Source organism: Mirounga leonina, unplaced genomic scaffold, assembly GCF_011800145.1.
Source record: "Mirounga leonina isolate KUSES-001 unplaced genomic scaffold, KU_Mleo_1.0 Mir_180, whole genome shotgun sequence".
NCBI classification, from domain to species: domain Eukaryota; kingdom Metazoa; phylum Chordata; class Mammalia; order Carnivora; family Phocidae; genus Mirounga; species Mirounga leonina.
Window position 1 is genome coordinate 11,956,757 of NW_023270469.1, and position 22,791 is coordinate 11,979,547.

The window sequence follows — 22,791 nt, forward strand, 5'->3', positions numbered from 1 at the left end:
CAAACGCATTGTGTGGACTTTCACGGGATCTTGATTTGAACTAACCAACTGTAAAAGAGATGTTTTTTGAGACAAGCCAGTTAAGCAACACACAGAGAGTGGAAATGTGAATTCATTCATACGTGGCTGGGGAGAAGGACCCAAGTAGGAGTTTGTATTCGTGATTCAATTGAGAAGAAAAACAAAGCTGGGAACAGCTTTATCTTAGTAATGTTAGCAGCATGCTTCTCCAAATTTGCTGTGGAAGGAAAACGGAGCTTGGAAGAGCTTCAAGAGCGGCAGCCCCATCACTGCAGGATGGTTCTGAAATTCACCCAGCGGGAGGGTGGAGATGAAAGAACAGCCGGCTTTTCCTTTACTTAGCTGGTGAACTATAACGCACACTTAGCTCTCCTCTTCCAGGGAGCCTTCCGGGCTTGCCTCACTGCCCTACTCCATCCCATCCCCGAAGTTGGCTCCATGCACTTCCCTCCTCACAGTCCTGCTCTCGGTCTCCTCTAACTGTGACACAAGCTGAGAGTGGCAGGGTAAGAGAGACAAAGGGTGTGCGCCAAGGCCCCGAGATGAGCTGGAGCTAAGGCGATACAGGAACCCAAAGGGAAACTGGAACTCAGATGCCAAAGAGGAGATTGGAAAGAAGTGGGGTTGATGGAGAGGGGAGCAGGGACCGGCAGGACGTTTAAGTCCATGGCAAGGAGCCTGTCTTTGTTTGAAAGACCAAGGGAAGCCACCGCAGAGCGTTAAGCCCCAAAGAAGCTGCTCTCCTGTTTCCCTTTGTGTTAGGTAAGCCTCACCTCTCCGTTGGGAGAACTGACACAAGCCTGCTGCCGTGCCTGACTCAGCAGGGTCTGGCAGGGCCACCTTAAGGCCGCGCCACCTTAAGCAGCCCCACCCCCTGCACAGCCGAGGGGCTGGTGCGGCCACCTGGCCACCCGCCTCAGTGCGCACCCCGCTATGGCCGGTCTGCTCCGCGCTGCCGCGACCTGGGGGCTGTTCCCCTGGAGGGGCTACTGCTCCAGGGGAACGCAGGTAGGTGGGGGGAGGGGAAGCCCGCTGGAGGGTGGGCGGCCAGATGCCAAGTTTCCGCCAGGCTCTGCGCTGCACCAGCACCCTGTGACCTTGAGCAGAGGATCGCTGGGCTCACTCTGCGAAGCGTGGGTGTTGAGTGAGATGGGCCGAGGCCCCCCCAGCTGCCACAAATGGGACTATAAATGGGGTGTAAAATCAAAAGTGTACGGGCTCCAGGGCGCCCTCTTTGGGGCTCCCAAATATGCAGACACATTTTAAGAAACAATGCCTGGGAGGTAAGAATGTGGGAGGCGGCGCCCCTCTGTGGACTGGCCGTGAGGCTTTCCATTCCCATTCTTTATCAAGCTCGGCGTTTCTCGGTGTGCCTGGGGCAGTGTTGGAGGACGGGCAGAGATAAGTAACGCTTCTGAGCCACTTAGGCAGGGCTGGCTACGTTATGGAACCCTGCGATGTTCCTTTCTGTAGAGTGAATCTGGCTCCTATCTTTACCCAGGTGGTGTTTTTTCCCACGTGAAACATTGACCTCGATGGTTCTGTTTGGAAAGGGGCATCTTTGTAGAGTGGGTTTGCTTCCAGTGGACCCGCTGGCAAGGCCTAGCGGTGCTGGCCCTCGGGGTGGTGTCAGTGGGGCGTGGGGAGGCCAGAAGTGCCGGCAGCCCCTCCCCCACCCCAGGACCTGCCACCGGGGCCCCAGGTGCCTCTGGGCGACTCTGGCAGTGTGTTTCTTCTCTGCAGGGTGAGCTCAGCAAAGGCTTTGTGGAGGCTCTGAAGGCAGTTGTGGGGAGCCCGCACATGTCGACTGCTGCCGCCGACCGTGAGCAGCATGGGCACGATGAGTCCATGCACAGGTGTGGGGGCCCCTCCCCTACCGGAGCCCTGGGCTGTCTTCTCCCCCACCCATCCGTTTTAGGGGGGCTCTGGCCTTCTCTGCCTCTCCTCCACACCCATCCCTCTCCCACCGTGTAGCCTCAGGCCCTGTGATACCTTGGGGCTCCTTGGGAATGAACAGGACCAGTGGGTACCATGCTCCCAGAAACTGCTAAGGGTCTGGTTCTAGGTGCCAACCCCCAGGCGCCGTGGTGTGGCCCCAGAATGTGGAACAGGTCAGCCGGCTGGCAGCCCTGTGCTACAGCCAAGGAGTGCCCATCATCCCGTTTGGCACTGGCACTGGGCTTGAGGGTGGAGTCTGTGCCGTGCAGGTAGGCAGCCCCCCCGCCCCCGCCCTGCCTGGGCTCTGGCCCCCTCCCGCTTGTCACACTAGTGGCTGCCTCCACCCCGCCTTACCTGCCATGGGGGGCGGGGGGCGGGCTCCGGACTGGCTGCCAGGTCAGCCTGGAGAGGAGATCCTATGGAAGGTGGCCTGGCTCTGGGAAGACGCGGGTCCCTCAGCTCCTTGGCACCCCTTCCTGCCAGGGTGGTGTCTGCATCAACCTGACCCACATGGACCGAATCCTGAAGCTGAATCCGGAGGACTTCTCTGTGGTGGTGGAGCCAGGCGTCACCCGCAAAACTCTCAACACCTACCTGCGGGACAGTGGCCTCTGGTTTCCTGTGGGTAGGCTGGAACTTGAGGCCCTTCCCTGGGGCCCTGCAGGCTCCCAGGTGGCAGGGCTGTTTCTGGGGCGCGAGGGGACCCCTCCATCCCCGGGTACTTGCCCCAGGCCGCACTCTGCCCTGCAGACCCAGGCGCAGACGCCTCACTCTGCGGCATGGTGGCCACGGCGGCCTCCGGCACCAATGCTTTGCGCTATGGCACGATGCGGGACAACGTGCTCAACCTGGAGGTGGTGCTGCCGGGCGGCCGGCTGCTTCATACCGCAGGCCCCGGCCGGCACTTCCGGTGAGCACCCTCTCCCCACGGAAATGGGGGCCTCCTGGATTGGTGGACCAGGCTAATGAGTCTGCTCTGGTCTGAGACTCAGTTCTTCCTGCGCCAGGCCAGTTGGGGCTGTGCAAGGAACAGCTGTCGTGATGGCAGGCTGGGCCGACGCCCCCACCTGGCAGGGGCCTGGGGGACGGAGCTGGGCTTCCGGCTCAGGCTTGCGGCCAGAAACCCATCATCTCATGGCTGGGTACTCACCTACCTTATGTGTCCCCGGCATCCAGGAAGAGTGCAGCTGGCTACAACCTCACGGGGCTCTTTGTGGGCTCTGAGGGGACACTAGGACTCATCACAGCTGCCACCCTGCGCCTGCACCCTGCCCCTGAGGCCACGGTGGCCGCCACCTGTGCATTTCCCAGTGTCCAGGCAGCCATGGACACCACTGTTCACATCCTCCAGGCTGCAGTGCCCCTGGCCCGCATCGGTGAGCTGGGGACTGGGCAGTCCAGGTGGGCTCCCCGGAAGAGGCCCCCTTTGAAGTCGGCCTCCCCTCACCTGCCCTCTCCTTGGCCCCAGAGTTTCTGGATGAAGTCATGATGGATGCCTGCAACAGGCACAGCCGGCTGACCTGCTCTGTGGCGCCCACACTCTTCCTCGAGTTCCACGGATCTGAGCGGGCACTGGCCGAGCAGATAGAGCGGGCAGGTGTGCTGGGGTGCTGTGGGGTGGGGGGGCACAGGCTGGCCCTGAGTAAGGTCCCGTGTGACACCCCCCAGCCCCCCCCTTGCAGAGGAGATCAGCCAGCACAACGGAGCCTCCCACTTCTTCTGGGCCAAGGAGGCCGAGGAGCGCAGCCGGCTCTGGGCAGCGCGGCACAACGCCTGGTACGCCACTCTGGCCCTGCGGCCGGGCTGCAAGGTGAGTTGGGCTGGGGTGGTGGCGGCACCCGCAGCCCGCCACCCTGTTGTCCTGAGCAGTACGCTGAGACCCACCATGGGCAGCACTGCCCCTACCCAGCTATTTCTCAGACACTGTCTAGCGGGGAAAGTAGTTGTCTGCCAAACCCTCGGGAGGGAGCCCCCGCCTGGGCACAGGGACAGCGCAGGTGCTCTTAGGGTTTGTGAGGCTGGCTGGAGAGAGATGATGAAGTGGAAGGGGTCAGCCAACAGGAAGGGGACACTGGGCTCCAGGCAGCACGTGCGAAGGCTTGGCCTCGTGGGCCGCTCGGGGCCCTGCACGGAGCCGGGCGGGGAGCAAGGTGAGAGCTGGGGAAGCCTCCGCAGGCAGGGCAGGGCACTCACTCTGGCCATTTGTCCAGCTGTCCAGGGGAAACAGGCCTAGAGAAAAGCAGCTAGTTTTTGTGGGTGAGGCCCAGCCTCCTCTGACCTGTTCTTAACCTTGACCACAAGGACCTCTTAACATCCGGGGCGGCGGGGGGTAAGGGGGGAGAACCTCACAAACCTGCCCCCAACTAGGGCTATTCCACCGACGTGTGTGTGCCCATCTCCCGGCTGCCGGAGATCCTGGTGCAGACCAAGGAGGACCTGAAGGCCTCGGGACTCACAGGTCGGCATGCCCGCTGCTGGAGCTCCATGCGGGAGGGAAGGGGGATGGGCTGGGCTGGGGCAGCATCTCTGTCTTCTGGGCCCCCAGGCACCATTGTTGGACACGTGGGCGATGGCAATTTCCACTGCATCCTGCTGGTGGACCCAGAGGACGCCGAGGAGTTGCGCAGGGTCAAGGCCTTTGGAGAACATCTGGGCAGGTAAGAGCAAAACCCTTGGCTGGTGGGGAGGGGCGGAGGAGCACCCTGCTGAGGATCTCTTCACTGCCTCCCAGGCGGGCACTGGCGCTCCACGGGACGTGTACTGGGGAACACGGCATTGGGCTGGGCAAGCGGCAGCTGCTACAGGAGGAGGTGGGCGCCGTGGGCATAGAGATCATGCGGCAGCTGAAGGCCATGCTGGATCCCCGAGGCCTCATGAACCCAGGCAAGGTGCTGTGAGGGGCTCCAAGCCCTTGGCCCACAAGCCCCCAGACAGTGGAACCTCCTGTTCTGGAACCTTCCTTCTTGTCACAGAACAGTTCTGTCTTGGCCCAGACCTGCAGGGGTCCTTGCCTGCCTTCCCCTTGGTCAGGGCCTCCCTGCTGCCGGGGACCAGGGGCAAGGCCTCAGGGACTGAGCTCTCTTAGCCCTACTCCACTTGTCTGGTGACAGGAACACGCTTTCCTGGTGTAGGTGTCCTTGGACTCCTGAAATAAACCAGAACCCCATTTGCAGCAGTCTGGAGATGAGCAGACAGTGCCTGTGAATGGCCTCCTGTGCCTGCCCTCCCTACCTCCTTCAGGTTCTCTGACCTTTGTCCTTGTCCCTCGTCCCTTCTCCCCTGCCTGTCCTCTGACTTCCTGCAGCCTGGGAGGGGATAGTGCTTAGGCTACTGAAAGTCACTTCCAGGGACCCAGGTCCCTGTCCCATCTGCTGGTGAGAAGACCAGTGCCTGAGGACGACATTCATGGCCCATGGCCGATATCCCTCATGACAGACCACATGTTCTCCAAGTGGCTGTTGCCAATCAGTGGAAATGGAAGTGAAATTTTTCTCCTTGTATTATATTGCTCCATGCTGTGATGTATCAGATTACTAGCTTTTCCCCTCCAAGTCAGGATCTGCCCTCCCCTGGGCCTCCCCGGGCCTTAGGATCCCTGGCCAGACCGCTTGGTCCGTGAACTTGTCAGTTATTCCCAAGCCCACGAGAGGGCGCCCAACACCAGAGCATCCGCGCTGGGCAGTGGCACCCAGGACTCACCTCTGTCCAGGGCCTACAGCTCCCTGCCCTGGGTCCCCCCCCCACTTCCCCAAGGTTGGGGTGGGGGAGGCTTGGTGTCCTGGAAGCCAGTCTCTAAACTCCGCCCCAGGAGCCCATCATGTGGGCCCATCTCCCTTGGCCCCTGAGCAAAGGTGCTGGGTGAGCAAAGCAGGGAGGCCAGTTGGACCCTCCCATCTCCCCTTACCCCCACAAGCCACCTCTCCCCATCAGCTGTCCAAGCCCTGGGCAGAGGCTGCCCTTCTGGGACTCCTCAGCCCAACTTGGTTCTTGGAAGCCACTCTTAACGCTGGACTCAGCCCAGTTTGCTCCTCTGCGACGTTTCTACCCTGGGGCCACGAGCAGTCGCTGGGCCAAGGGGTCACCGGCTCTCCCCAAGCAACCCTGCTCCACGAACAATCTAAGCATCAGCCGCGCGTGTCTGGACATACGGCTCCCTGGCCGCACCCCCCACCTCCACCCGACTGCCTCGCCCCTAAGCTCAGGGGAGAAGTCTGCAATGGAGGTTTCTCCCCTTACTGGGGACGGCTCTTCTTTGATGAGCTGAAAGAACAAGCACACTGTTCACTGAAATACCAGCCCCTGAAGACTCAAGTGACTATTTTTGCCTTATTTGCTTTGTGTGTGTACTTTCTGGGGAACCATCTGGAATTGAGTTACACATTTCTTGACACCATTTACCTACAGAATTCAGCATCTATCTCCTAAGCATAAGGACCTTCTAAAAACCTCAACACTGTTAAATGGCTGCTAGATGAACGGTCTTAGTGAGGTGCTTCTGCCCACAAAGCCCCCCAAAGCGTGCTGGGCCCTTAGTGGAGGGAAGCCCCAAAGCGTGCAGAAGCCCCCTCGCAGTTCCTGCTGATTCCCTCCCCTCCTGGAAAGACAGAGCTTGGGAGAGCTGCCTGGATGGAGCATGAATGACAGACCAGTCCCACCTGGGGAGCCTGCACCAGCTCATTCCACCCCGACCAGAGGACTAGTGGCAACCCGGGGGGATTCAGAGAACACCACAGCCAGCAGAGGGCTGCCATGCGCTGGGTGCGAGTGCAAGTCGCTGGGGGTGGGGACAGGGACCAGCCTGGCATGGGCTCCAGCCTGCCCCACCGGGTCATGACCACTTGGCTCACCCAGGGTGCTGCCAAGGCCGCAGGGCCTAAGCCACCAAGGTGGTCACAGAAGCCTTCGCCTGCAGGCCCAGGGGTCAGGCAAGGAGATCTCCAGGGCCAGCTTTGCTAGAGGAATTAAATTTAGAACAGGGAGACACAGTTGCCAGGCAGAAGCAGGAGGTGCTGTGAATAGAACAGTGCTCTTTGCGGTGACAGAACTACCAGGGAGCCTGCTATGCATGTGCCAGAGGCTTCCGGGCAGATTCTCTGACCCTCATGGTGACCTCTGAGCTGTGCGACTCTGTCCCCCGACTCACATGCAATTGAATCTGAAGTTCAGAAGAGCAAAGTCATCTCCCCAGGATCATTCTGCCCAACAGAGGAGCTCACATGCAGACAGTTTAGAGCTCATGCTCTTGCCACCCTGGGGATGATTGGTCCCCGGGGGGGGGGGCTCCCTCATCCCGGGGCAGGGGTCTGACGCTAAGGCCCAGGCTCAGACCCAAATTCTTCGTTAGCATTTCTCTGAACATGCTGAGCGTGCCTGTGCCTTGGTTCACACCTGCCCACTGGCCTGCACTGCCCTTGCAGAGAGTGGGTGCTTCAGGAGGCGCATGACACTAGAGGACTGCAGAGACAGGGCCTGGGGAGGCAGAGCCCACAGAGGCAAGGGCACTCGAGGGCCTGGGGAGGGGTGTGGGCACAGAAGCCTGGAGGCATCTCCCTCCAGAGCCTTCCTCCGCAGCTTCTGCGGAGGGAGGCTCTGGAATGCCGCTCCAGGAGCCCCTCTGGCACGGGGACAGGCCGGGCATGCGTCCCTACCCCCTGCTCTGAGCTTCCCGCCCAGCTTGAGGTGTGCCAACTCTTGTGAGCCCGGAGTGGCTGCTTCTAGTTCAAGGGCTCTGAGCTGGCTCAGCCCCAAAGCAGGGCCTCTTTCTGGGCCTCAGTGAAGCATGCCCATGAGTCAGCACTGAGACGCAGACTGAGCAACAGGCAGGGCAGGATGGGATGTGGGATGGGGAGCTGAGGATGAAGGCGGGGACTGGGCCGATACCTGGAAGAATCCACATCCTTGCAGCCTCCACTGGCCGCAAGATCTTTTGCCCCCGCAGATCTTTCCTGAAGAGTTCTGTCACAACCACTCCACAGGTGATGGCAGATGGACTCCATGATGCTTGGGAGGGCCAGGAACCCTGAAGGACTCGGGTCTGACCTGCCAGGTTCACTCTGCCCAGGCATGACTGCTCTGAGGACCACTTCACACTCCCGTAGTGCCAAGTAGCAGCCTGGAGGAAGGCTAAGGAGGTAGGTGAGGGAATGGGGGATAGGCCTTCAAGCCCCACTTCTTGATTGTTTAATAATACCTCATTAAATTAGTCACACAGTGCACCTTTTATTAGACATTTTAATACCATATCAAAACACCTTGACTAATGAAGAAAGCTTTTCCCCCAAGCTTTGAACATTTTTTTAAACATTTTATAAGGTTTTTTTTTTTTTTTGTATTTTAATATATAAATACAGAAACCTATCTTGCATGGGCTGATGCCACGTGTGAACATCAATGGCTAAAATGTTCTCAAACAGAGTGCCTGAAAACAGGGATAACTGTACATATTCCTTTAATAAGTCTTTTGTCTAAGTTTTCTGGAAAAAAAAAATCCACAAGGGTCTAAGAAAAATGTTCAGGCATTTTTGCAGGACACTTGTGATTGTTAAATCCTCTGAACTGACCAGAACCAGGAGCGAAGGAGGGAGAGGAAAAGGGAATGGAGAGGAGAAGATCCTGGATGGGTTGTTTTTTTGGCAATGAAGTTACATATCAGGGTCCCAAGGGGAGAAAAGTGCAAAACCAAGCCAGAATAATGGAGGAAACAAACAACCAACCACAACCCCCCAAAAAACAAAAACAAAAACAAAAACAAAAGCCACCACCCAAGGCAGAGTGGTTGGTGATAGAGGGCCGACAGGGGGGCGCTGGGCACAGGAGACCGTGCGCGGCCCTGTTCGTCTCTGTCACTGAGGGGGTTCTAGCCGGGCGGCAGACAGCAATCTGTAAACATCACGAGGGAAAACACCAGTCGACACTAGACTTTTTTTTTATAATTTTTTTTTTTTTTTTTTTTGTAAACACTTTAGACAGACCCACAACGCCTTTCAAAGGTGTAAAAGAAAATGCCCTTTCCCTCCTGGGATGAGGGGTGAGGGGAAGGATAGCAGTTGATTCTTCTCTCAAACTCGCTCTCATCCAATTTGGTGTCCTCAGGGAGAAAGGGAGAACCATTCTCTGGAAGTCAGTGCAGAAGGGGTGCCCTGTTCCCACTGGTGTCCCCAGCTCAGCTCTGCCCGTGTCCGATGCCTCCTCTCAGGAACGGGGGCTGGCTGTCCCTGTGTGGACCGGAACACGTAAGTCGCGCTCTGGCGGCCAAGGCCGGCCACGTGCATCCCGCCGAGGCTGGCCGGGCGTCTGTGGTTCCGCTCTGGGGCCCGAAGCCAAACGTCCCGCCGGGGTTGGGACTCCTGCTCCGGCGTTGGCCCAGTCCCTCTGCCTCACTCTCACCCTTGCTTTTTCTTCTCCCCGTGTCCTCAGTTTTTGAGGGGAAGGTAAAAAGAGCAAATGTCCCTGATTTGTCTGACATCATCAGCTGTTCTGAGAGTTTACTTGGAATAAATAAAATAAACCTAATGAAGAACAAAGGAAAACAAAACAAACAAAAACAAGAGAGCGAGAGCAAGAGAGAAAAGAGGCCCCAAAACCTTTGGATGTGAGATGAGGTGGAGTCAGGGTTTTGGTTTCTCTGGCGGGTTTTGTTGGTTTGCCAGAAAAAAGAAAGTGCCGGACCAGAACTCGCAGGGACAGGTGGGACGGGGGACAGGATAGGATGGTCAGCAGAGGTCTGTTGGGGAAGGCTGTGCCGGCCTGCTGCAGAGATTCGTCTGGAAGTGGGCTCTGTGTGTGTGTGTGTCAGCGTGAGAGGCAGGTGGCCTGCAGGCGGGAAGAACCAGCAGTGACATGATCACAGGTGAGCGCCACAGAGGACAGTGTACCGTCCCCCAGGCTGTCGTGTTTAATAAGTGGGATGTCCATATGGGGACAGGGAGTGAGGTTGTCCCCCTGGCCCCAAAGAAGCAGAGACCCAGAGAGACAGGACTCGCCCTCGCCACCCCTCAAGCACGAGGCGGAGCGGGGCGCAAACCCAGGGTCTGGTCCTAGAGCTCACACTGCTGCTTCTCCCAGCCGGCACATTCCACGGGATCTTTCTGAACCTTCTTCAGGGAGACTCACTTTAGATGTCTGGAATACCCTGGTCTTTTCCCAATGAATCTAATTCTACTGAGCAGGTTCTCCTTCATTACCTTGTGAGTTCATATTTCCTATCCTTCCCGGAGAATCATACCAGCCCCTGCCCCCCCGCCCCCCATAGAATCACTAACTATAAGATGCTCCCCTCTTCATGGGGTGTGCAAGGGCAACCGAATTCCCTACCCTCCAGGCCCCAGAGTGACTTGACCCCAGGCCTTGAGCCTGGAGCATCCCCAACCACGGGCTCACCTTTGAGAGGAGTCAGCAAGCGAGCCCAGCAGGGTCAGTCTGCGGGATGTTCTGGACAAGATCTGTTCACTTCAAACCACGAATCTATGCAGCTGAGGCAGGGAGGTGGCAAGGGGAGACAGGTTACCGCTGACCAGGCTGTTCCTTAGGGGGCATTCTCCAAGGGTCAGGCTTCTGAGCAGAGGTTTGCTAAATCTCGCTCATGAGGACCTCAGGGGAAAACACCAGACACCCACTTTTTGAAGCAGGAAGAAGGGAGAACACCAAGACTGATCTCAGCTCAGCCTGAGGCATCAGCCCAGCATGGTGGGTATAGGATTGGGTGGATCTGGGAGCTGCAGGAAGTGGGGAGTATGGCCCTCTATGTGGCTTGGTGGGTTGTGGTCGGCATGGAGCCTTTCCTGGAGAAGGTGGAAAGGGAGGGCCGGACAGGAGGCTGACAGTGAAACCCTGGTCTCCAGTGTTTGTAGAAAGGACCATCTGAACCAGACAGGGAACAGAGATTGCCCCAAGACAGCTTTCTGATTTGGAAGCCAACATCTGGGTATCTTCAAACACAGGAAGCAGGTAGATAATTTGCATAATTTCCCCCCAGAGCCAAACATTTCCATCTTCTGGTTCTGAGTGGTGCCTCCCTGGGACCCTGGAGCACTGTGTGCTGGGCCCAGGCCAAGGCCCCCTCCCCTGGGGCCGACCTCGAGCCTCTCGGGCACCAGCCACATCTGCGTGCCAGGCACTACAACTACCTCGTGGCCAGTAGCCCTGTGCGGCGGGCTGTGAAAAAGCCTGTGTGTCAGAAGCAGCTCTGGGACTCAAGGAGCCAAGAGCAGATGGCGCACAGAGTGTCCTCCCATCTTGGGTAAGGAGGTGTCTTCTTTCTAGCTGGAAACAAGAGCGAGGCTCGTACTGGAGCCCGAGGACGACTCTCAGCCCTGTTAATTCCAGCAGCTTTTAGCGCCGTGGCCACACAGAGGGGCCCGTGGAGGAAGAAAAGGCTCAAGGAGATGCATGCAGAACCAACCTTCAGGTGGGATCCTAAGTGCGTCCAACCTGTGGGGCTCCACAGGTCTGTCAGCCCTCGCCATCCAGGCTGCCAAACCAGAGACCTGCTCTGCCTCCACCTCACTTAGAGCCCTCGGTGGGAGGGCAGGTCATCCCACAACCAGTGGGGACCGAATGGCTAGTGATGAGGGTCCCCCCTTCTCTCCCCCAGCTGCAGGGAAGGAACCCTCTGGGATCTCAGATGGGGATGCCCTGGCCCTGGTGGCCCTTCCGTACCTTTTGTGATAAATGCACAGGCAGGGCAGCCTGGCTATCGTGTCCCCCTGAAGCAACTCCTCCAGGCAGATCACACACTCACCCGCGTCTTTCGTCAGCACGTCATCTGCAAAGGGGGCACGGAGGAGAGTGGGAGAGGGTCAGTCACCAGCAGACAGGTGGCACAAAGCCGGCACAGGTCTAGGAACTTGGTTGGGACTGCTTGGGTCACCTGAAGTGGGCAAGGCTGTGTGGGCGACACAGGAGACCAAGGGTACCCTGACCTGAGACAAGACATGCACAGCGCACATCAATTATCTGAAGACAGAGTGGGATGAATTACCAAAGAAGCGGCCAGGGGATGGAGGGTGAAATGGGCTCGGGAGGGGATAGGCCTGTAGCAGAGGCCAGCTGCCTCCCTGAGCAGACCGTCCCCAAATCATACACGGCCCAGGTGCACGGAGTTCTGGTTTGGCAAAGCACGGTGAAGGGGAGCGAGGCCAGAACTCCAGTGGCTGCTCGGGCGAGCATGTGCGCAACAGCCAACAGGTGGCAACAACCCCAGTGCCCGCAGCCGAGAACTGGATTAACAAACGGGATCTCGGGTGCCTGGGTGGCTCAGTTGGTTAAGCGACTGCCTTCGGCTCAGGTCATGATCCTGGAGTCCCAGGATCGAGTCCCACGTCGGGCTCCCTGCTCAGCAGGGGGTCTGCCTCTCTCTCTGACCCTCCCCCCTCTCATGCTCTCTATCTCATTCTCTCTCTCAAATAAATAAATCTTAAAAAAAAAACAAAAACAAAAACAAACGGGATCTCTCCCTACAACGGAGTGTCACTCAGCTGTGGGAAAGGGGCGGAGCGCCGATGTGGGCCTGCAGTGTGGATGGACCTGGAGAACATCAGGCGAAGTGAAGGAAGCCAGACACAAAAAGTCACCTATCCAACGACTCCTTTCTGTGAAATGCACAGCATAGGCCAATCTGGACAAGAAGTAGGCCCCGGGGCTGGGGGCAGGAGGGATGGGCGGGGGGGAGTGTTTTATGGGTAAGGGGTTTTCTTCTTCCCCTTTTCCGGTGGTAAGAACACTTAGGAGGAGATCCACCCTTTTGACAGATTTTTAAGTGTGCAGAACAGTATTATCAGTTGCAGGCAGAATGCTGGGCGCCAGGTCTCCAGAACTTACTCTTCTGGCATGACTGAAACTCTACACCCCTCGAATGGCAACTCCCCATTTCCCCATCCCCTCGGCCCCTGGTGACTACCATTCTACCCTCTGGCTCTTTGAGATGGACTCTATTTTAGATAAAAGTACAGTCATGGGGGGGTTTTCTTTTGAAAACTGTAACTAGACGGAGATGGTGGTAGCACAGCATTGGGAAGATCCTAAATGCTACTATGACTCAATTTAAAAAAGAAGAAAAAAAGGTCCCCCACAAAAAAAGGAATGGAAGGAAGCTACTGCACACCACAGGCTCCTTGCACAGCCACAGCCGGAAAAGCCTGAGAAAAATAGGCAGAGCACCGTGGCTGGGGAAGCAGCCCCTTATTAAGTTTCTATGACATTCTGGTGCTGGCAACTCCGTAAAGAAGCCACGGTCTCAGGATTGAAGTCATAGTCTCCCAGGGGAGGCGGACAAGAAAACGGAAATGAACAGCAAACCACTTTCTAGGAAGCCTTATGATGCATACAAGTCCAGGTATGAGGGTATGGCTGATGCCCTGTCAGGGTGGGGACTGTTCAGGGAAGGACATTTCAGGCAACAGGAACAGTATCTGTGCACTGGGAACAGCAGGAAGTTTGCTATGGCGTGTGCAGAGAGCCGTGGGGCCACAATGGGGTAGGGGGGGTGAGACCGACACCCCCAGGACGAACTCGTGTTCTGCTGTGCCCGGGCTTCATCTGGTTCACTGCGAGGCTCTGGAGGTGCAACCCGATCGCAGCTGGTCTCTGCTGACTACTGGAGAATGGGCTGGCAGAGCTCAGAGACGGGAAGCTCGCTCTGGACGCTGATGCAGCAGCGCTGGAGGGAAGGACTCAGGGCCTGCACTAGCCATGAGGGCAAGGAGGGAGGGATGGCACGCACTGACCAGGGCAGCTGGGCAAGCGGCAGGTACTCGTCACTAGGACAGAGGACCCGGGAAGAGGAGGACAGGCAGAAGTGAGTTCAGAGTTGGGTGGGAGGTGCTGACCAGGCGTCTCCACTGGGACACGCTAATGGAAACCTCCAGGAGTCCACTGGAGTCTGGATCTGGGGTTGAGAAGAGAGACGTGGGTGATGGGTGTAGATGTGGGATAGAGATTCACTGAAATCCAAGAGGGCAGAAGACAGAACACAAGGTTAACTCTAACATCTGAAAGGCAAGTGCAAGGGGTGAAGGAAGCCAAGGTTACTCAGAAGTTCCCAAACCACAGGAGAAATACCAAGAGGGTGGGGTTATGGATGTGAAGAAAGGCGAGCTGGAAGCAGGATCAGTTCCTCACTTGTCCTCGAGCACTGCCAGTGATGCCTACTGGATTGTGTGTGTGTGTGTGTGCGCATGCGTGCGCGTGTGTGTGTTCAACCGAGCCTCACAACTTCATGAGCGACGGGGCATATGTGCTGGTCCCATTTTGCCAAGGAGGATACTGAAGCCCGAGAAGTCAAGCACCTTGCCTAAGTTGGGGCTTTGCGAGTGGTAGTGCAGGGCCTGGAACCCTTCACATGGTGCCCCCTCCCTTGCTGTTTCTGGGTGCTCTCTGATTACTCTGGTGGGAAGGGAAACATCTGGGGCCCAGAAAAACAAGGATTCTTCATGGCCTAGAGGGCCAAAGTGCCTCAAAGCTCCCTACCATGAACCCTGAGGAAAAAGCCTAAGATAGGACCAGTTCAGGACTGACGTCCCTGTGCACAGAAGTCACTCTCAGCTGCCTGACCGCAACCACCTGGGGTCATTTCCTGCCAACATCAGGCTAATCCACAGGCCCACCCGAAAGTTGACAAGAACAGAAAAACCAGATGGCACACCATCAGTCTGCCCTTGGAGTGTCACCTCAGACTCCAAATGTGGCACGTGGTGGATCAGTAAAAGGGCGCGATCCCATTTCCTGAAGCACTGGATGCCCTCCATATTGAAATATATGTGTGCATCTGTATGTTCGTGTAAGCACAGAAAACATCTGGGAGGATCTACACTTCAATGGTGGAGGAAAGGAGGACTAGAAGCAAAATGTTTTTATGTATTTTTACATTTATTTGCCCGTGCATTACCTTTAGAATTAAAAACCCCAAGAAGGAAGTGTACTGGTGTTTTCATGTGGCTCTGAAATGCATCGACAGGTGGATTTGGTGGACAGAGCTGTGTGACTGAGCAGGTGCAGGAAAACGTAGACTCTGGATGGTGGGGATTTGGGTGCTCACGGTGAAACACTCAAACTTTGCTGTATGTCTGACACTTTCATAATAAAACACTGGAGGAAAAATCTCCAAAAAAGATGGGAGGAGAAAACCGGTCTGGCTTTGAGAAGGCAGAGCCATCCTGTAGACATTCCTGGGCAATGACTTCTGCCCTCTCTGCCTCAGGCATCTCATTGGTAAAGTGAGTTTGGGCCCTGGCTCCTGTTCATGGAGCCCTCCCCACACTTATGGATGAGTTCCTATCCTTGCGGTGCAGTAAGGTTACAGATCCAAGTCAATATCCCCTGCATTCCCCCCTCCCCCACTGACTGGCACCCCAGCAGGGAGGCTGAGGGGCAGGTTAGAATTCCCTGGGTCCCAAACAGCTTCCTGTTCCTTTTTCTAACCAAGGACTCGGGCTTGAGCACAAGAAGGTCAGATGCATTTTCTTCTGAACAATCAATTACCAGCACACAACACTTCGCGAAGCATGTGCCTCACCAGCCAGCCTGGGGCTGCAGCCTGGGCGGCAAGAAACTGTGGGCTGCCCCACCCGGCTGGGGAGCACATTTCCCTGGGGCCTGGAGTGGCGAGGATAGGGAGGAGTGAGGGGCTGGGAACCTGACAGTGTGGGGAGGCCAGCGGTATTCACACCCAGCACGGTGCCCAGGGAGCGGCATTCTTCCCAGAGGGGAAAGTGGGAGCTACACAGATCCGGCCCCAGGCCTGAGTGGGCTGAGTAAAACTTCCTGTCCCAATCCCTGGAGTTCTGCAATCAGCAGCCCCCAGATGTCCCTGGGAGCTCAGCAGGCGGGTGGAAATGGCTGAAACTGATGCCCGGCTACCAACTGGTTCCTGTGGGATTTCCAAGGGATTTCCATACTCGTCCTGCAGGAGGCTGCTGCCCGCTGTCGGGGACCCTGGGCCTGGCACAAATTGAGGCCACCTGGAAGACGGACACAAATGTCCCTTGGTATCCCCAGGTACCCATGGGAGGGGGCCTTAACCGATGCCGGTTGAGGAGAACACAGAAACGAAGCTGTGCTTTCTGCCTTTTTCTTACTGGCTCCTAACCACCACCACCACCCGGCCCGGCCCCGCCAAGCTTCCTGATGCCCTGTGCAAAGCCAAGGTCACTGCCCAAGGGGGAGTTCAGAAGTGTTTGGTCTGGCTGGGGGTGGTGCTAAATGATGCCAATGCCTATCCCTCAACTAGACTAGGGAGCCAAACCAGAGGCAAAACTCTCCGGCGCCACAGCGGGAGGGGTGATGCTGGGGTGGGGCGGGGGTGGGGCAGGGGTGGGAGGTGACTGCATACTTCTGCTCCCTCCCTGAGATATAGGGGGAGCACTCTAACAGCTGCTTTTGTCAAAGAAAGATCTAGGAGGAGGAGAGAAAGGAGGCTTCACTTCTTTGGGGCGAGCTATATACAAGGATGCCACAGAAACATCTCAGTGAATGTGAAAGATCTTTCAGGGGAGGTCTCTGGATCAGCTCATGTAGCTGGTAAGTGGCCATGGCTCCCAAGACGAGGTCCTTCCACTTGGCCACCTTACCTCCTTTCCTTAAAGGACCAGGCGACAGGGTCTCTTCCCTGGAAGAGGAAAGCTGGAAAACACCACCCATCCCAGTCTCAGATCTTTCTCTTCTTTTTTTTTTTTTAAAGATATTATTTATTTATTCATGAGAGAGAGAGAGAGAGAGAGAGAAGCAGAGGCAGAGGGAGAAGCAGGCTCCCCGCGGAGCAGGGAGCCCGATGGGGGACTCGATCCCAGGACCCTGGGATCATGACCTGAGCTGAAGGCAGACGCCTAACCGACTGAGCCACCCAGGCGTCCCAGATCTTTCTCTTCTTGTGGAACTACTGTGCATGTGCGGCCCAAGAAGGGTGCAGGAGCCTAGACTGAGGGAGCCGCATTCTGCCCCCCTAGTGCCGCCATGAGGCTGAGCTGCCCCATGGGGAGCCCCGGCTCCCACATTCCCCAGGGGACCCCCAGAGCTGCTGGTGTCATGGAGCGGGCAGGGAGGCCCAGACAGCTACAGATCCATTTCTGCCAGCACCGGCACCCTGGGGGGAAGGCTGAAGTTGGTGCAGCTCGGAGCCGGCAGCTGAGAGCAGGACCAGACATAATGCATTGCCCCCGGTGCCCAACGGCAGTCGAGGCCCTGGTGGGAAGGAAGGTAGGAGCCGGAGGGAGAACCCCAAGTCTGACACAGACCCCGGCTCCAACTCCTGGCCTCAGTGCCGGCCCCGGGGCAGTAGAACCTGGTCCTGCAGCCTCCTCGGCAGATGCAGAGATGCCAGGCCGTCTCCTGGGGGTTCAGGGGGGGCCGTGCCATCAACGCCAGGTCTCACCAGCTCCCCTCTTGGGAAATCTCCAGGAGCAGGGGTAACGGAGCGCAGAGACTTCCCGTACCACTGGTGGCATCCCCAGCCCAACACCCCAGATTGTGGGGCGTGTTCCAATTGTTTTGGCGGGTTGGCTGCAATGATGGAAGCCCAGAAGGGTCAGCCAATAAAGTTCAGGCCTGGAGGGCTTCATCTTTACTGAGGCTCCCCACGGCGACACCACTCAGTCCCTTCTCTTGTAGCCACCTGATTCTGGTGTCCCCGCTGTGGCGAGCCTCTGTGGGTCTCCTGCCTGCTGACTCCTCACTCACCCTGCAGCCCTCCGGTCAGCAGCCGCCGGAGCTCCCTCCAGCCCTCCCTCCTGGAGGAGGGGTCCCAGGGCAGACACCTCTGAGTCTGGCACCGCTACAGCACCTAACAATAGCCCCTGGCAGGGCCCCACTGGGTTGGGCACAGTCCTCCGCCAGGACGTGGTTCCTCCAGGCTTAAGAAAAGGCAGGTCCATCGCAACCACAGGGTCTCAGCAGGAATGCAGGCCAAACAGGCACCATTTACACAAGTCTGCTGGCTCGGGGTAAACTAGCGGAGGTATTCCTGCTTTTCGGGGGGGGGGGGGGTCAGATTCCCTTTCCTTTAAAGAAACTTTGTGTGACATGCAGCATTTTCAGAGCCCTGAAGTTGGGGGCAATGACTTTAGGCAGAGAGGAGGAGAGAAGGTAGTTAGGACCTAAGAAGCAGGGCATGGGTGAGCACTCCAGAAGAGAGCTGAGCATCTCCTGAAGCCGTTTCGATAGCCACCAAGTTCTCCTCAGTACTGCTGGCAAAGGAACCCGAAACACCCCAGAATCCACCGGGACCACGGACCCCTGGCTGCTCTTGGAATCAAGGCCCCCTAAACTTTCCATGGACAGCTGGCCATCAATCATGCCCCCCCAGGGTATTAGGACTCTCTTCTGTTCACAGCAAAATCAGGTCCTCCAGCCCATCTCAAGGCTCATTCTGCAGGCTGAGCAATGTGAAGGTCAAAATTGGACTGCATATTGTTGAGGGCGAGCTCTCTGGTCTCAGAACTACAAACAGATGTTGGGAAGGGAGAGAACTAAAGGCCCATTCAAGCTCACTGCATTTACCCACAAAAGTGGGACCCACCAACTCCTCCCTCATCTCCTAGGGGTCCTGAGTTCAGAGCCGCTGTGGAGGAGAAGGAAGGATGGAACATTCAGTGCTCTGGGGTCAGGCACCCTCCCTGCACCCTCAGCCTGGGGTGGCTACTCACAAGCCTTGCGAGCCAGGTGCTTGCCTTGGGAGTTCCAGTTCCGGCTCTTCACATTTCTCTTGAGCACTGGGTGGACCAGTTAAACTAGTCTTGCCTTTCCTAAGTTGGTTTTTTTTTTTTTTTTAAATCTGGCAGGCCGCTACTGGAGGCTTTCCAACCCACAGCTCAGGCCAACCCTCATAATAAGAAAAATACTACTTTCTATCTGCCTCATTTAGGAGGTTTCTACTTTTTTTCCTTTGGCGGTTAACTAAATTTCATCTTATATAACCACTGTAAATTTTCTAGAAATTTCCCCAATTAGCACCAGCAATTACAGAAAATGTGTGTATATGTGTGTGTAGATGAGAAATCTCCAGGGGAGTGACCACGAGTTCTGGTGAATCTTCATAAGAAAATAGCACTTCGCTCTCTATCCACTAAGAAAGACCCATCTTGCCCACCTTCCAGAAGATTCTGGGAGCTCCACACTCTACAGATTCTTTAAGTCTCCTCACATTTCTTTTACATAGAAAAGATAAAGTGAAGGTGGGGAGGATGGGATGATGAGGAATCATGGGTAAAGTATGTTATTGGCAAAACCAAAATAAACACCCAGAGGTCCTGACTTGGGGGGCCTATGGCCCCTGAAAGCCCTGTCCTTTACGTGAATTAGAACAGACCCTAGACCAGCTCTGGAGACTTCCACTCCACATATACACCCCAGGTGGCAAACGCCTTCTCTTATCTGGAAGGTTCAGACGTCTTCAGTGAACACAGAGCCTGGCTCCTGGGAGCCCAGCCATGAAGGCGTAAGTGTCCAGAGAGAGAGGCCAACCATCATTTCTGAAGCATCTTCATGGCCTTAAGTCAAATCCCACCAACAAGACCGGCTGCAGCATGCCTCTCCCTTGCCTCTGCCGGGAAGGACTGGCTTTTGCAAAAGAGGACCTTGAGTTTAAAGCCTCTAGTTTACAAACACACACACACACACACACACACATACCCTGAAGAAGTGGCTTTCAATGAGAGGAGGAGGGGAAAATGGGGCCAGAATGGGAAAAGCTGCAGTTCTGTCTCAGGCTGGTTGGCCAACTTTCTCTTCCTCTAAGGGGACTCTGACTCTGAGGGTGACTTCTGTGGGCGGCCACGCCGGCTCTCCCATGGAAGTGAAGGGGACGGGCAGAGGAGGCCCTGCCCTATGGCTGTGGGCACGGAGGAGAGCTCCAGGCAGCACCCGGCACATACAGGCCCTCACCTTCCCTGTTCTCCAAATGGGGCGTGCGGGTACCTCTCACCCAGGTGGCCCAAGAGCACTCTGTCCTCCACAGCTGCCCTTGCAGAGTTCTCCCTGATGATGTCAAGAGCCCAGTCCTCTCGGGTGGAGCCCACTCTGAGGCTGCTTTGTGTTCTTATGACAGCGAGGCAGTGTCTACACAGAGCTCTCCCCAGCCACCCACAGGACAAAAAGCGGTCTTCATGAGGGCTGTGCACATGTGGAGAATAAGTGAACACAGTTTCTGAGGCCACGTTGGGGAGGGCTGTGGGCCACGGGAGAAGACTCGTGTCCCTCCATGGTCCCAGGCAGAGACGAGGAGCAGCAAGAACAAAGTGGAGCTGGCGCATCCTTTAAGGAACGTACACTGACAAGTCTGACAGGAAGCCCAGAGCTCACATGACGATGTTTCAGAAAAGCGGGAGCAGCGGTGTCCAGGGACAGGGAGCGGCTGTCCACAGGGTAGAAGAGGGGCTTCCTGGGCACCAGGTGGGAAATAAAGGGGAAGGAATGCTGGGGGCGGGGACAGGGCCATAACTTGCCCTGCAGCTGGTGCTCCGACCCAAGCAAACAGGACCAGACTGAGTGTGGCCCTGCCCCACGCACACATACAGAATCGGCTGAGCAAGTAAGTAAGAGAAAAAGGAATAGCAGGGTGTGTTTTTAGGAGAAGGAGTAGTTCAGATTTGTCAGATGTACTTTGCAGGAACAATCTGGAATCATCAGGCCTCCCTAGGCTAATGCTATGTGGAGGCAGGTGTGCATCTGGGTCTGAGGAGGCAGGAGGCCAAGGACAGCTCTGGAAGGAGAGTCTACCCGGGGAAACTTTCATCGTCAGGATGGGGCTCAAGTGATCCCAGGCTCACCTCCTAGCCAGTCCACAGACTGAGAAACCACAGAATTCGTCCCGAGCACTGCTATGACTTCAACCCCAGAAGGCAGCCTAGTGATGGGGTTGGGACATGCCCCCTCAGACCTAGTGCCTGTTCTTGTAGAAGATGCATTCCTCCAGTGAACATGGTCTGAAGACCAGATTAAGCACATTAACAGTGGAAGACCAGAGAGCTGCGGGCAGCCCACGGCGCCCAGCAATGAAGAGACCTCAGTCCACTCTGGAAAATGATGAGAGGAGACCCACGGATGGGCTCACATCTTTGAGGGTGACTGTCTCGATCAAAGCCAGCTCTAACTTCCTGAGCACTGACCATGTGCCAGGCTCTGTATTGAAGGGTTTGAGGTGTAAGTGTCTTACATTATTCTGACAGAAATCCTAAGAGCCAGGTTACTGACAGTCCCGTTTCACGGACCAGAACACCAAGGCTCTGCTAAGCTGAGCAGCTTGTCTAAGACTGTATGGTCAATAAGTGATGGAGGCGGACTTTGAATTCAGATCTTTCCCCACAGCATACCAGGCAGATGTCGACACTTCCTTCATCCACAGAGGTGCCGTGTTTCACGGGATGGCCTGGCCTGGTAATTCCACCCCCGGTGCACTCCCTGCTCAGCTCTGAGGCAGCCTCCAAGGTAGGAAGCAGTGTGGCCTTGGTGGACTGACTAGGCGGCAGGTCAGCATTTTTAGTCCCTGAAGGGCGTCCAGTTACCGAACTTATTCTGCTATGCACACCAGCGGCACCGATGCCCCCTCCCCCGAGGAGGTGGCATTCCCCCCAGGCCCTCCACTGGCAGCTGTGTAAATGGGCAAAGGCCTAACTGAGCAACCCGAGAAACTGGCCAGTGCCGTGGGCCTGACCGCTGGCCGGGCCTTCCTTCCTGTTCTACTCTGCTTCCTCCCCAGCTTCTGCACCAAGACCCCCGGAACAGTTGATTCCTCGACACTGTGCAGACATTCCTGCTGGAACGCGGGGCGCCAATGCTGCCCAGAGCCACGTGAACTTGGGAAGACCCTCACTCGGAGGTTCCCCCGGCCAAACCCTTACCGTTGTAGGAGAGGCGAGGTTTGCTCAGACACATTATAAAGTGCATTTCCATCTCATCAGAAGCCACAGACTTGGAACAAATGGGGCACTTGAAACCTGAAAGAGAGGAAAACAGTATGAAATGCTTCCTCCAAACCAAGCACACCCACAACCAACACAGAGGCCCTTAGATAGCTATGGCCATGTGGGGTCAGAGTCAACGTGGAGAATTCCAATCTAGATACACCCTAGACCTGATCTTTCCTTCATTAATTGTTATTTTATCACAGCCTCCCAACTCCCACTGGCCCGCCAGGGCTGTCCCTGCCACAGGCGTCTCGGCGAAGCTTATCAGAAGGCACGGGCAGCTGGTTTGATTTTATTTTCCTTTAGACCCTTTCCCAGGGGGGTCTAGTGGGCAGCAGGGATAAGCAGGAATGCAATCAAGGCAAACACATCATCAGTCTTTGAGTAACAAAGCATTTAATACCCTTCCTCCTCACAGCCCTCAAACCACTTGGCTGGGCCACCTGTGGCAGGAAGCCTGACAGCGGTCAGGTCAGCACCTCCATCCCTCCCCCGGCCTCCGGGAACCAGGTAGCACCTCCATCCCTCACCCAGGGCACCTGGCCTCCCTGGGGCTCAGGCAGCTGTCCTCTGAGAGTGTGGAGCAGCAGGGTGGCCCTCCGGGAGCACTCCCAGATGCCACGCGCGCCTTGGCCGTATGCCACGGAGAGTAACAGCTGTTGCACAACGCCTGGCGAACACAGGGTGGGGTGACCCTGCTGTTCCACCACCAGGGGAGTCTGGACTGTTTGTACATCTGAGCAGTTTCATCAGAACTGTACCCCTACTGGAGATTTCCACTGAGAATCTTCTGAGCTGAACTCCATTAAGCAAACCCAGTCCCCTGACTTATTTATAAACAACTTTTTAAAGATAAACGATTTCCAATTTCCCCCATTTTATTTTTATTGAAATTATTTTCAAATGATCGACTCTGTTCCATTCTACCAAAAGGATCTAA

The 22,791-nt window shown here is 56.4% G+C and overlaps 2 protein-coding genes across 7 annotated transcripts in view; one reads left to right on the plus strand and one right to left on the minus strand.

The window, feature by feature from the left end:
• Window positions 1-897: 897 nt before the first annotated feature.
• Window positions 898-6,288, plus strand: LDHD (lactate dehydrogenase D). 3 transcript variants are annotated; one of them, XM_035024771.1, is made up of 12 exons: window positions 906-1,029; window positions 1,375-1,422; window positions 1,765-1,877; window positions 2,087-2,228; window positions 2,443-2,584; window positions 2,710-2,869; window positions 3,136-3,335; window positions 3,428-3,556; window positions 3,642-3,769; window positions 4,327-4,417; window positions 4,505-4,616; window positions 4,691-6,288. In XM_035024771.1, exons 1-12 carry the CDS (start codon window positions 955-957, stop codon window positions 4,854-4,856), a joined length of 1,506 nt encoding a protein of 501 aa, XP_034880662.1. In that variant the 5' UTR covers window positions 906-954; the 3' UTR covers window positions 4,857-6,288. The 3 variants fall into 3 exon arrangements, with proteins under 3 accessions (XP_034880664.1, XP_034880662.1, XP_034880663.1); XM_035024773.1 differs by lacking the exon at window positions 4,691-6,288 and having other exon boundaries at window positions 898-1,029; window positions 3,628-3,769; window positions 4,505-4,595; XM_035024772.1 differs by lacking the exon at window positions 1,375-1,422 and having other exon boundaries at window positions 908-1,029.
• A 235-nt stretch (window positions 6,289-6,523) lies between these two features.
• The window catches only part of ZNRF1 (zinc and ring finger 1), a 99,082-nt gene continuing 82,814 nt past the window's right edge, over window positions 6,524-22,791 (minus strand). Inside the window, exons 2-5 of one of the 4 annotated variants that reach the window (XM_035024777.1) lie at window positions 21,786-21,881; window positions 11,617-11,722; window positions 10,339-10,430; window positions 6,524-8,082 (exon numbers count right to left, since the gene is read on the minus strand). In XM_035024777.1, coding sequence (XP_034880668.1) covers window positions 10,373-10,430; window positions 11,617-11,722; window positions 21,786-21,881 — 260 coding nt within the window. In that variant the 3' untranslated portion in view covers window positions 6,524-8,082; window positions 10,339-10,372. Of the gene's footprint in view, window positions 8,083-8,878; window positions 9,468-10,338; window positions 10,431-11,616; window positions 11,723-21,785; window positions 21,882-22,791 lie in introns of those variants that run through there. The other 3 variants (XM_035024776.1, XM_035024775.1, XM_035024774.1) reach the window with 3 other exon arrangements.

Coding starts and splice junctions, on each gene's coding strand:
- LDHD (XM_035024771.1), top strand. CDS start 955: ATGGCCGGTCTGCTCCGCGCTGCCGCGACCTGGGGGCTGTTCCCCTGG. Junction 3,557..3,641: donor CGAGCAGATAGAGCGGGCAG/GTGTGCTGGGGT, acceptor CCCCCCTTGCAG/AGGAGATCAGCCAGCACAAC. Junction 4,418..4,504: donor GAAGGCCTCGGGACTCACAG/GTCGGCATGCCC, acceptor CTGGGCCCCCAG/GCACCATTGTTGGACACGTG.